The sequence below is a fragment of the Phoca vitulina genome, unplaced genomic scaffold (genome assembly GCF_004348235.1).
Source record: "Phoca vitulina isolate PV1807 unplaced genomic scaffold, GSC_HSeal_1.0 scaffold24, whole genome shotgun sequence".
NCBI classification, from domain to species: Eukaryota; Metazoa; Chordata; class Mammalia; order Carnivora; family Phocidae; genus Phoca; species Phoca vitulina.
The window spans coordinates 14,525,756-14,538,307 of record NW_022589727.1 but is presented as its reverse complement, the minus strand read 5'-3'; the positions used below and the strand labels follow the sequence as shown (position 1 = coordinate 14,538,307).

General features: G+C 40.3%; 1 protein-coding gene across 2 annotated transcripts in view; it reads right to left on the bottom strand.

Annotated features, from left to right (window-relative positions):
- CDH2 (cadherin 2) overlaps positions 1-12,552 on the bottom strand; it is a 209,298-nt gene that overhangs the window by 177,499 nt on the left and 19,247 nt on the right. For both annotated transcript variants that reach the window (XM_032421278.1, XM_032421279.1), the window contains exon 2: positions 3,799-3,910. In XM_032421278.1, coding sequence (XP_032277169.1) covers positions 3,799-3,910 — 112 coding nt within the window. The remainder of the gene's footprint in view (positions 1-3,798; positions 3,911-12,552) is intronic.

Sequence of the window (12,552 nt, the reverse complement as noted above, 5' to 3'; positions counted from 1 at the left end):
TTTTTTCATTACAGGGAGCTTTGGTTGCCTCACAGTCACCAATTCCCAAATATATCTAGTAACACACAAGTCATGGTGTGAAGTGGGAATAAAAAAGACTAGCTCTAAGATGAACTTGTCACAAGACACCTGGCCAGTTAGGCTAGCTCTCGTTAGCTTTCACTCTTCCCTGGGTTATCCCATAATGTTTTGTTTTGTTTTTTAATCATTGTCATCATTGGGATTAAATTAGGAATCAGAAAACCTAGGTTCTAACTCCAGATCTGCAGCTAACCATCTAAAGAACTGTATAATCATAGGAAAAGCCTATAATCTCTCTGAGCTCCAATTTGCTCATCTGTAAAATGAGGGGGGTTGTGATAAATGCTTTTAAATCAGAACAGAAAAATGCAAGGTAAAAATGAGTACCTCAACATATTACAATTGATCCTAACTTATAAAGGCAAACACAGAGAATACCACAGGATAAGAAAGGAATGTTTTTCACCGGAGGGGAAAAAGAAAAATGAAAAATATTACAGAATTAAAGGGTCATGAGGATGTAGAAAAGAACTAACATACGTTTAGCCTTGGAAGGAAGCGTCCTACAAAAATGTAAAAAAAAAAAACATCAATAGCCTACGTTCCCTTTGGCCTAGTAATTCTAATTTTGAGTATAAATCCCCCTAAAAAATATCCCTGAAGAAAAAATCAAAGTTCTCTCAAAAAGCATCTCCATAGCAGCACTCTATGTAAGAGAGAAAAACTGGGAACAACCTGGAAGTGCAAAAAGAGAGGCCCAGTTAAGTAAAAAACTGGTTTTGCTAACAAAATGGAACAGAGGTCTACATGGCCATTTTTTAATACTGAACTATTCTCAAAAGAGCAGAAATATTCAACATGGTATCACATGAAACGTAAAGGCTGATCACAAAATACATTTGTCTTCTTTATGATTTTATAGAAGACATACTGATGACAACCGGAAGAGAAACTGGAGGGATAGAACTAGCTCGTTGGGTCTCTTCTTTTTATGAAATTCATCACAAGAGAAAAAAAAAAAGGCAGATGGGAGGAAAGGATGCTCTCCACACTACAGACCAGCTTTGACATTTTTATGCTTCTTCCACATAGTGCTTCGCTAACATGACCAATACCAACTTAGATCTCCATCTAATGCTTAATGGTCTCCAAGCACTTTCACAAAGATTATGATGTTTTATTGTTTGAAAAATAATCAGCATGCATGACACTACACCAAAATGTCAAAGTTTGGTACAAGGACTAGTGTGCCAGGGATGTAATCTATGAAACCATACTATACATATGGTTGGACTCCCCTCTCCCCAAACATCATCAATGAGAAATCAGAGGAAGCATCAAAAGTCAGGAGCTATGATTTCAGTAGGCTTTTGGACTCTACTGTAAACTTTAATACAGTAGAACTTGCCATGAGGCAAATGTCTAAGAGAATTGTTGTATATATCTTATGTACAATTACTTCTTTCCTTAAACACCATAAATCACAAAACTTGACAAAAGGTGGGCCTAGCAATAGATCCCTTCCAGATGTAGTACACGCAAGGTAAATGAGCTTACTGCAGGGCACAGAATTCATGAACAGAGTCACAGCATGGCATTTGGGTTCAGTGTATAGATGAACCTTTGGGTTATTTATCCCACTAAGAACTCCAAAAAGATATAAGAGGTAAAAATGTAGAATCCTTCTAAATAACAATTCTCTAAAGGAAACATAACTGGTGACAACCCTCTTGTAAAAAATGGATATTTCACAAAAGCCTGTGTAAGTTTTCTTCCTCACCCCAAAACATTTTTTTCTACTAACCAATATTTTGAGCTTTATGTTTCAAGCTTTCAGATGCTGGTGTCCCTTCACATATTCTATGAATGACAAAGAGAAAAGTAATGGTGTGGCATGAGAGAAATAGTTTGAAAAGAAAAAGAAAAGCTTAAAGATAAAGAAGGTAACAACTGGGTGTCACAGCATGTAAGTTCTGTGGGAGATTATGATACACACTTCTTTCAATGATGGCAAGAGCACAAAGTCAAAAGTAGCTTCAATCTTTCACATTTGTAACTCTGGCAAAATCCCAGCTTCTAGGTTCTACTAAAAAGACCCTGGTAAGCAACTATGCCCAATTTCTACTCTTACCGGCATTATCTAGTAATTAGAAAACAGGCTTTCATTTTGCAAAACCATTCAACGTGCCAATGTACTTCATCTTAAATCCGTGGTCTCTAATGACAGACCGTGTGTTGATTTGAAACCAGAAAATTTCAACAAGCTTTTAGGAAAAGAGACTGGGAGAAAGACTTATCCATTAAAAATGAATCTCAGAAATAAATTGCAAATATGCAACAAATTCCACTGACATTTTTTCTTGGGAGTTATTCTAGAGAAGCATCATCAATACATTTTTTTTTCTAGTATTCAAATAATATTTACTGGTCACACAGGTCCTAGGATATCATATAATAATTCATAGATTTAAAAAAAAATGACAAACATGCAGAAGAACTCCAAGACTCAAAATCTACACTTGTGATTTGATTTGATATAACCTCTATCATGTCAACCATTACCCACTAAATGAGCAATTCAGTGTGGAGACAGACGAATTTAACATTTACTCATTAAAATACCATGTAATAAGGCAAGGACGCAAAGATGTCTTTTAAAAAAAATCAACTTCAGAAAGAATACATAGGTGTAAGCAAATCACAATTAGATTAGAAATGAAAATAAAATGATTAATCTTGCACTAAAGAACTTTAGTAGCTAAGAGGCCATTTACATTTCAAAGTCCTCTGTCCATGGTCTTCTTAAGTATTATACCAGTAAGGTTTGTCAGTGCTGCAGAGACACTTCAATTAAGGCTGTGTGGTAGAACCCTGTGTAAATTAATTAGTTGAGGCTGCACGGATTTTCTAAAAGGAGCTCTCTAAAACAGCCTTAGAGTTATACACGATTTGTGGGGAATAACAATTTAAATACAACTCACTAATCAATTCTTCTTGCTTTCACATTTCAATGACATTTTGTGTAATGATAAATAAGTCCATGAAAATACTACTAACCAAAATTTTATTTGCTTTCAATTAGAGATAAAGGAAGGGGCTTTCAATTTTGCTTAGGCTACTCAAAGTTTTATTTCAGATTTTATCTAGACGTATTGGCATGATTACCACAATGAACTTGATCCACATTTAAACAGGAGAGGTGTATATATGCAAAAGTCACATACGTTGACAGATAAATTAGCTATCTAATAATTTCTGTAAAGAATGTCATAACAAAAATATGAATCTCATGTTCCTGCCTCAAGGTTTAATCTGCTAAGTCTTTTATGATAATTTAGCTAAATATTAAAGTTTGATGTGTTTTATCAAAGATAATATCATAGTAATTTCTTTGTTTCTTTAATTCAAAATACTAAGTGGATTTTTGCTGTAAATAATTTCTAAACACATTAGAATCTGATGTTTGGCAAACATCCTTCAAAATAAGTAAAATGTGTACAGAAAAACTGTAAAAATTAATTACATAATGGTTTCTACTATAAATTAAAAATGGAAGAAATCTGAAGTTTTCAAGAGATTAGGAGCCTTCCAGTTATGTACATAAGAGATTCATATGCTTTTCTGTAATCCTAAAATAAAGTCCCTACAGTCTCACTATAGTGATTGTGAAAAATTCATACTTGTTATACAGTAGAGATGATTTAGAGACTTTTTAATAGCTAATTTGTTTCACGAGCATAGACACTGTATGCACAAATATATCTTTTGAGATAGTACCATTGAGAAGAGGCTGTCCTTCATGCACATCCTGTGATAAGACTGCACTGTAAACATCTTCAGGAAATCCAGTCTTGCATAATGCGATTTCACCAGAAGCCTCCACAGACGCCTGCAACACAAGAAAAAATGTGTGCAATGATTGCTACCTCCTTCAACTGAGAAACATTCCACTTGGCATAAAGCCTCAATTTTTCAGCTATCTTGTACAAACAACCCCTTTGTTTCCGAATGGTTACAATTAGAATGTAGAGGGCAAAGGGTTAATCTTTTTGATAACTGGAGTAGAAGAAACAAATCCCACTTGTCTTGTCCAGTAAAATCCAAATAATACACATTCTAGGTTCTTCTAAAGACCGCACATTTCCATTAAAATGGGCATTGTGACCGAAGAATTATCAAGTGGATCTGGGGGGAGGGGGGTAGCCAACTAGTTTTTAGTCTCCACAAATCACCATCGCCAACTTCACTTTTCAAGAAAAACGTATACATTAAGTATATAGATTTTTACATTCTCATCCCATTCTCTGGCTATGAAGTTTGTTTCGATATACCCAGTTCATTAAAAGACCAAACTACGATAGACTTCTTGCATGGTACAGAGTATTTTGTACCAAGTAAAACCAATCAATCAAAAGGGCAGGGACACTTTAAAAATATAAATGAAGATTAATACAATTATGTTTCCTTTTTATACTTAAAAATTAGGAAGTCTCTCTTGCCATCTTCGTCTCTATTATCCCATATGCAGCTACCTACCCAGTGTGGTTACAACTCAGTCATACCAAGTGCTATGCACTTACCCCTCCAAGTCAGTTTCCCTGTGTCTTCTGGCCCTACTGACCTCATCATAGCACTCAACAGAACTCGTGCAGCGTTTACATTAAACATGATGGGGATCCATATACAGGAGGAGGAAGAGAGGACACGGGCTGCCAGAGGGATCGAAATAGCTGCAGGACCAGCATTAGGCACAATCTACACTGATGAGAATCAGAAATTGGGAGGAAGAAGGAAGGAAATTCCCAGAAAGAGAGAGACCTGAAAGCAAGTGTCAAAGCAAAACCGCACAGCTTCACAATTAAAGGCCCACCTGGATTCTGCATGAGAAGTTGTGCAAATACTAAAGTCATAAAAATCCACGCTAATCTAATATTTAAGCCATTCTTTTTGGATCTGGGAAAAAAAGAAAAAAGTCCATTTGAACTTTGTTAAATATTACACAGTCTTTAATCTCAAAAAAAAAAAAAAAAAAAAGTGTTAGGAGCAACAGTGAGAGAATAGTTCAGACCCTCCGAATTAGCAAACAGTTTTAAGTCTGTTATGTGCAAGAAAGGACTGTATCAGGTCAAGGGTCTGGAGCAACCAACCTGCTCATACAGGTGTTTGTGGAAGCTGGTACAGGCACATCTGGAATGCAGGTGGGAAAATTCTAGTAAAGATGAATGTGGATATATCCTAGCCTATGTGCTAGGTATATTCCTGTGGAAACTCTCTTGTGCGTGCTCCAGTCATATGTGAGGGCATGTTCACATGCCCACCGCAGCACGGTTATAACAGCAAAACCTGAAGACTACCTAAACAGCCATCAAAATTTTCACATCGCCAAAAACAGTAACGCTCTACAGCATGAGAATGGAAGAACTGGAGCTACATTTATCCACAGGGTTACATCTCCAAACAGACAGTCAGTTTCTTTAACTTCCATGCGAGACTGCAAGAGAAATTTAATTCTAAATCAACCTAGAGAAGACTACTCTTCTTAGGTAAGTTCAGAAATCTATTTATGCAACACTCCAAACTCAGACCAGAGACAAAGCACTCTGTAGCATGAATCTTGAAAAAAAAAAAAAAAATTAAAAGCATGACTGAGGACTCCATTTCTATACATAAAGTTTAATATAAAAGATGTGTAGTTACTGACACTTATAAAGCAAGAATATAAAAATGTACAAGGTGGTGATAAACACGGAACTGAGGATAGGGGCTACCCCCAGGGCAGCTGGGTAAGATAGGAAAGGCCTCAGGAAGAGTCATACATACACTCATTCTTGAGTTCCATGGCTACTGTCTTGTTTTCCAGTGGATCTGCCCTAAGGTGGGAGAAGCAGCAACAACATGCTCCTCATTCAAACCCACAGGAATGGAATTTCAAGGCGGAATAAAGTCCATGTATGTTCACTTCTGAGTTTCTGTCTCCATCTTATTTCAGAAAAGGGAATTTCTGTCCTCAACATGTTACCCTTTCTTTGCTCAACCTCTCTGCTCAGCTTCCTCATCTAGGAAAGGGGGCCTACCTGCATAAGGTGACTGCGAGAATTTCTGCAACCATGTTTGTACAGCACATCTCTAACAAATACTGGCAACCAATATTAAATACCCACGGGGGTCATATATTACTTTATGAGATTTTCATACTCATTTTGTTTTTTTGTTTTTTTTAAGATTTTATTTATTTGAAAGAGAGAGAGAGAGAGGGAGAGCATAAGCAGGGGGAGGGTCAGAGGGAGAGGGGGAAGCAGACTGCCCACTGAGCTGAGCCGGAGGCAGACGCTTAACCCACTGAGCCACCCAGGCACCCCTTCATACTCATTTTAAACAGCTAAAACTTTTCTAAATTCTTCTTCCCCAAGACAAAATGGATTCAAAACATAATATGCTGTTATTCTATAATATGTTTTCTTAAAAATAGGCTCCAAAAATTACTAAATGTATGGACACATTTTTGGTTGTTGCAACTGGGGATGAGGGTGCTACTGGCCTTTAGTGGCTGAAGGCCAGGGTTGCTGCTAATCACCACACAACACACAGGACAGAGAATGATCCAGCCCAAAATGTCAACAGGGCCAAGAGTGAGACACCCTGTTCTTTAGCAACCCATGAAAACTGGGTGTCCATCTACCCTTTAACCCCCTCCCCACAAGTGGTGGGAAGTTCACTGTCTTTTCAAACCGTCCTCCATACTCTTATTGGGACATCCTCGTTTTCAGAAAACCAGAACCGTGCCCCTGTGGCTTGCTCCAACATCAACGGATCACTCTGCCGGACCCAGGATGAGGCTCCGAAAGTTCAAAGAGAGAAACTTTCCCCTCAAAAAGTACTCTGTGGTACAAGAAGGCAGCTCTGAATCACATGCATTTTCCTAATATTTGAACAAGGTAGGGGTCAGCAAACATTTTTCTATAAGGGGCCAGACAGTAAATATTTGAGGTTCGACAAGCCATAGTAACTGCTGAAATGACTGAACTCTGCGGTTGCAATGCCAAAGCCGTAATAGACAATGGGAAAAGAATGAACTCGGCTCTATTCATTCAAATAAAACTTTATTTATAGACACTGAAATTTGAATTTCATTTAATTTTCGAGTGGCAAAAATATTCTTCTTCTTTTGATCTTCTATAAGCATTTAAAACTGTGAAAAACATTCTTGGCCATACAAAAATGGGCATCAAGGGTGTAGTCCGCGATCCCTGGAATGGCGTGTTAAGATCTATAAAACATTACTATCTCACCTGCTTCTCACAAGAGCCCCTTGGGGGGATGTGTGTGAAATTATCCTCATTTTACAAATGAGCAAACAGGTGCTCACTCAAAGGAGGGGCAAAATACTCAAGACCTCACATCCAGGAAGAGGAAGAGGCAAGATGCTAACCCTACCTAACCCTACCTTTCCAGGTAGAACAAATAATTACAACACAATTCTTTCCAGAAACTTGTACTGAGTATCCATTTGCCAATGGAAACAAAACCAGACATCCTCACTGCCTTTAAGAAGTTCAAGGCTTAATGTGAGTGCAAAATAAAGAAGTGATTGCAATAGAAAGTGACAACCAAGAGGCAGAGACCGAGAGAACCCAGGGCAGGGGCCCAGGGGCCTCCCACGCAGAACCCAGGAGGAGCCCGGCAGTGTGGGGTGGTGGGAAGCCATCCCAGGCGGTCACTGTTGAGCTGGAACAAGGAGGCAAGAAACAGCATTATGCCTGGAGAATTACAATGAGTTCAGTGTCACTGGAGTCCAAGAAGCAAGACAGGAAGTCAAAAGTTGAGGATGGAGAGTTAGACAGGGTTAGATCATAAATGGTTAGGGCCTTGGGGTTATCCTGTTGGCTGTGGGGAGTCAGGCACAGATTTTAAGCACAGGCAGATTGCATTTGATAGAGAAGTCTCTGATGCTTTGTGGGAAAATGGGAGGGAGGGCGGTGACAAGTGACAGCCGGGGTACAAGTCAGGACACAGACTTGAATCGGACAGGGGCTGCAGGAATGAGGAAGGGGCAGATTGTATCAGTAAGCAGACAGTTAAAACTGATAAGCTTAGTGAGGGCAGGGATTCTTGCAGGGATGTTGGAAGAGAAGGATGCTCTCCCCCACGTTTCCAGCTGAGTGACTGTGAACTTGGGTGGCACAAACTAAGAAAGATAATCGCAGAATTATAACACCAGGAACAAAGTGCTAAAGAAGCAGAAAGAACGGGATGATGAATCTGCCTGTAGAAATCAAAGAAGACTCCATAGCCGAAGTGACATTTAGGCTCTGTCTTTAAAGATGATTAAAAATTTGCCAGGAGAAAGAGGAGGAAGTGGAAAAGGGCATTCCAGGCAAAAGGTGCAGCGTAGACAAAGGCTTGTTGATTTATATTGAGCTTGTAGTCAACCCAAACAACCCTGATCTTTTTTACCAGGAAACTATATAAAGTCATGGCTTCCAGTATCTTTGCTGCTGATTTGGGGCCCCAAGGGGCAGCAATTTACATGTAACCTTCCCAGATTGGATCGTGATAAATTAATAATTCCACCTAGATGTAGTCATTCCCCACCCCCCCAGCTCTCTGCATCAAGAAAGCCTGAGACACCCCAATGTCTTCATAAAGATGCCACTCAGATACTAAAGACAGGGTATGACACATGCCCAGACATCACACTTCCCTCCAACCCCGAGCCCTAAGGCGGGCTTTTAAGAGGGGCTATCTGATGGGGTGCGTGGGTGGCTCAGTCTGTTAGGCATTCGCCTTGGGCTCAAGTCATGATCCCAGGGTCCTGGGATGGAGTCCCGCATCGGGCTCCCTGCTCAGCAGGGTGTCCGTTTCTCCCTCTGCCTGCAGCTCCCCCCGTTTGTGCTCTCTCTCTCTCTGACAAATAAATAAAATCTTAAAAAAAAAAAAAAAAAAGAGGGGCTATCGGCTGAGTGGTGCAGAAGCTCAGACTTTCAAAAGCGCCAGACTTCCCGAGTTTGAATCCTGCCCCATCCCTTACTGTCTGTGAGACTTCAGAGACGTCACAGTTCCCCGTCTGGATGATATGTACAATAAAGACGGCACCCACTCACTGCGCTGGGGTGAGGATTAAATGAGAGCATATGTGTACAGCCCTTGGCGTAGTGGCTGGCACGTGGTTATCCAATGCATCAGCTGTCACGCATTAACACGATGATGAGAGCATAAATCCAACGCACGGCACGTCTCCTACAGCTCAGCAGTTCCCAAACTTGCTCCAGCATAGCAAGGAATCTGGAACACTGGCCTATAATCCAGATTCCTGGATCTAAATCACGAATCACTAAAACAGAATTTCAAGACATGTGGTAGATAAACCGGTACACTTAACAAGCGCCTACGCAGCATGCGGTAGCCACACATCCAGTACCCATCTCTCTCCTGAAACCTCTCTGGACTCCAGGCACAGCACACCTGTGTGCCCCAGCCTCCAAGTCTAAGAACCTAGCAACAAAAAGCAATAAAGAAACAATTATTTTTCCCGCTTTTCACAATCCCATGAGGTCTCCTAGCTACCGTGTACATGTACAAATTGAATCTTCAAGCCATCCTTTTGTAATTACTGGTTCCAGAATTTTGCCCCAGGTTGGCATGGGGCTTTCTATTCTTTTCTCTGAAAACTACGCTTTCTTGATTTTGTTTTTGGCTTTGCTTTTAATCGGGCATGATCCCATCCCTGATCCGTTAGTGATTCTCCTCGTCTCCACAATTCTTCCAAGATTACAAGTAGGCAGCAAAAGTCCGCTTGGCCCACTAGGATGAAATTCATGCTGGCCAGAGGAGGTGAACTCATTCAGAGCTGCCCCGCGCCTTCAAACAATCAGTTCACCTATCTTGAGTTTCAATTTCCTCTTACAAGTATTTGCTCTACTCTTCCCAGGCTGAAGATCGACCTCCTTGCCTAGAAAGGACAAAAGTGTAATAGGAGTTGAGGAGTACTGCTTGCCTGTTAGTATTAGTCTATCTGTTCCGGTCCTGAACTCACAATGACGTCACTTTTGTTACCGTTAAAATGTTTTCCGTAGTCTCAATACTGTGAGCTTTCAAGCCCCGAGTCCACTACTCTTTCAGGTCCCCATTATCGTGATTCTTTTTTATAGTCCTCCTCGGTCACTGGCTCCGCTTTCCAATTTCCTCCAAGTCACTCCTAAATCCAAGCTTTTAAATATTCCACTGAAGCCACAGTGGATGTTCAATCTCCTCGCCTCTCCATCTTCTTCCTGATCAAGATTATCTATGATTATTGGCTAAAAATTTCACATCAGAAAGCGGCCCAAAGCTAATGGAATCTTTATCTTTTCTTCGTGGCTCCGAAGACTGCCTAAGTGAAACCTAGGCTCTCTTGCTTATCAAATTTAATCATTTGGATGTTTTCCCCCGAAGGATCAATCTCTTCATTTTTTTTCCCCTTCCAGATAATCTAAGGTCAGAATCGAGTAACAATTTAAGTTCTGTGAAGTAGATTATCTAATGCAGTCAACAAAGCTGGAAACTTCCTTTTTCTTTTTGTTTGTCTCTTACTTTTTATGGAAATAAAGATTCAGGGCTCTGGAGCAAACCTGCTTAGGTTTAAACCCTGTCTCCACTGCCTGCGTGACCTGTGTGAGCTTAACAAGCTACAGAAGTTCACCTGGACCTCGGCTTCTTCTTCTATACAACTATGGACTGCTACTACCACTAACAGAGTACCAGCCTCACGGGACTGCTGTGGAGCAGACAGAGGGCTTAAAGAGAATACCTGATCCACCACAAGACAAGGGGTAGCTATTATTATGATATTATTGTTTTTTTTTCTGTTGTGGAGACTTTTATCGCTTTGCTACATGATTACCTGAGAAATATTTTAAAGCAGGAATTACAAAAAGAAAACAATGGAATTCTTTCCCTGATGTGTGTTTGTGGGGTGGGGGTGGGCAGGGTTAGGAAAGTAAGGGGGACAACTATGGTAATACTTTTATTACGTGGTTAGGTCCTCCAATTCTATACGCAAAAATAAACAACCAGTGAAGACATTTTTTAAATGGTTAGTGGGGTACATGGTAATACAATAATGGACTGTTCTGGACCAAGTGTGCGTGACTAATTTTTTATTTTTAAATCCAATTTATCACCAGATGATTACATTTGCCAGATTCTCTACATTTCACAGAATTCCATCCTGATGTTGGAGGCTACGTTAAGAAGATTAGTCAAGAGCTGCTGCTACTCTTTAACGATTTTTCTCTGAGTCAGCCATGCTATGGATGACACTTAGAATTTCATATCCCTGGAAACATGCTTGAAATGGGCAGAAGTTTAACCCTGCCCTTTGATATTTTTGTTTTGCCAGGTACTACTCTGGAGGGAGAGCCCAACATTTCGAACTGGTTCTTTAACTCTTTCTTGACTTCATGATACCATCTAGACTGGGCTGAGATGCGAGGAATCCCTGACCAAGGCCACCCACTGCGCCCTGTGACCCACCTAGTAATTTCCATCTTCGCCTCTGTTTTATCATTAGGATGAGTCCTTGAATATCTCTAGCGTTGGTACTTTTCTTTTTCTGATTTTCATTTCTTTTTAATGACAGAGAGTCAAATAATAGCATCGATGCTGGCCAGGAAACCTGACAGCCCTGCTGAAACTGAACTCAAAGGCGGAGGATAACACAAGACAACAGTCTGATGGACAAAAATCTGAGTTCCGCATACAAAACATGGTTTAGAGCGTCAGCTTCTCAGGAGCAGAACCTATGAAAGCTTGGGACCACATACAAACATCTAACAAGCGAAGTCCAGGGAGATCAGCCCCATCCATCCCCCAGCTCGTCAGCCACGTGAGAAGGGGCTTCCGAGGCGTCAAGGCTTCGTGGAGCACAATCCTGAAACACAGCCAAGAGTTTACCAGTAAGTGTCATGGATTTAATGTAATGGGTAGCAGCCCTACAGGTACTCACTTATGGACTTGGCTTAGGAAAGGGTAACACTATCAAGAGATTGTGGCTCAGGCCATTCTGCAATTAAACTGCCAGTAAAAAGTTCCACAAGTGCCGAATGCAATTCAGTAAAGACGACCAATCCTGGCTTACATTGATTTTGCCCCATCAATTCATCACACTCACCAGAGACTGCAAGAGGCTTACACACAATGTTCAAAATGTCATCAAATAGTATATTACTTAGCATCAGACGGTGTTTATAACCAACTGGGGAATTCATCTGACTAAATACACTGAGTATGACTGATTACTAATATTTATGGAGTGCTTACCACGTTCCAGGATCTGCATTCCAAGGCTTTCCACGCATTATATCCCAATAATCCTCGCAACAATCCTATGAGGTAGGTACTATAATGTGCCATTTTGCAGGCAAGGAAGCAAACTAAAAGGAAGTTACCCTAGGTTATTTATTCATTTCAAAGATTTTATTTATTTATTTATTTATTTGACAGAGAGAGAGAGACAGCGAGAGAAGGAACACAAGCAAGGGGAGAGGGAGAGGG